Below are 346 nucleotides of genomic sequence, written 5' to 3' on the forward strand. Positions count from 1 at the left end.
GAAGAGCCCTGAGCTGCCCACTGCCTACCTGCTGCCTGCCCAGGGCCCCACATCTGGGCACTGCAGTGAGCAGGGGTGGCCGGGCCACCCCAGCCCAGCAATGCCAGGGATGGCTGCCAGAGGTGCCCACCAGCCTGGGGCACCCCAGGCCCCCATGACCCCCCTCACCTTGACGAAGAGCTGGATTTGGGGTTTCTCGGCCATGCTGGGTGGCGGCTGCTGGCTGAGTGGTGGCTGTGCCGTGAGTGCCCCTGCCGGAGCCGTGGCCCCTCCCAGCCCACATTCCTCCCCAGGGTGCACCCGCTCCCACCCACGCCTGGTCCCACGGTGCAGCCAGGGAAACCCT

The 346-nt window shown here is 69.9% G+C and overlaps 1 protein-coding gene across 1 annotated transcript in view; it reads right to left on the bottom strand.

Moving 5' to 3' along the window:
* Positions 1–213, bottom strand: part of CLIC3 (chloride intracellular channel 3) — a 2,821-nt gene extending 2,608 nt beyond the window's left edge. The window contains exon 1 of the mRNA XM_009290658.2: positions 169–213. Coding sequence (XP_009288933.1) covers positions 169–204 — 36 coding nt within the window. The 5' untranslated portion in view covers positions 205–213. The remainder of the gene's footprint in view (positions 1–168) is intronic.
* Between the last annotated feature and the right edge of the window lie 133 nt (positions 214–346).

Source organism: Aptenodytes forsteri, unplaced genomic scaffold, assembly GCF_000699145.1.
Source record: "Aptenodytes forsteri isolate BGI_AS27 unplaced genomic scaffold, ASM69914v1 Scaffold494, whole genome shotgun sequence".
Taxonomy (NCBI): domain Eukaryota; kingdom Metazoa; phylum Chordata; class Aves; order Sphenisciformes; family Spheniscidae; genus Aptenodytes; species Aptenodytes forsteri.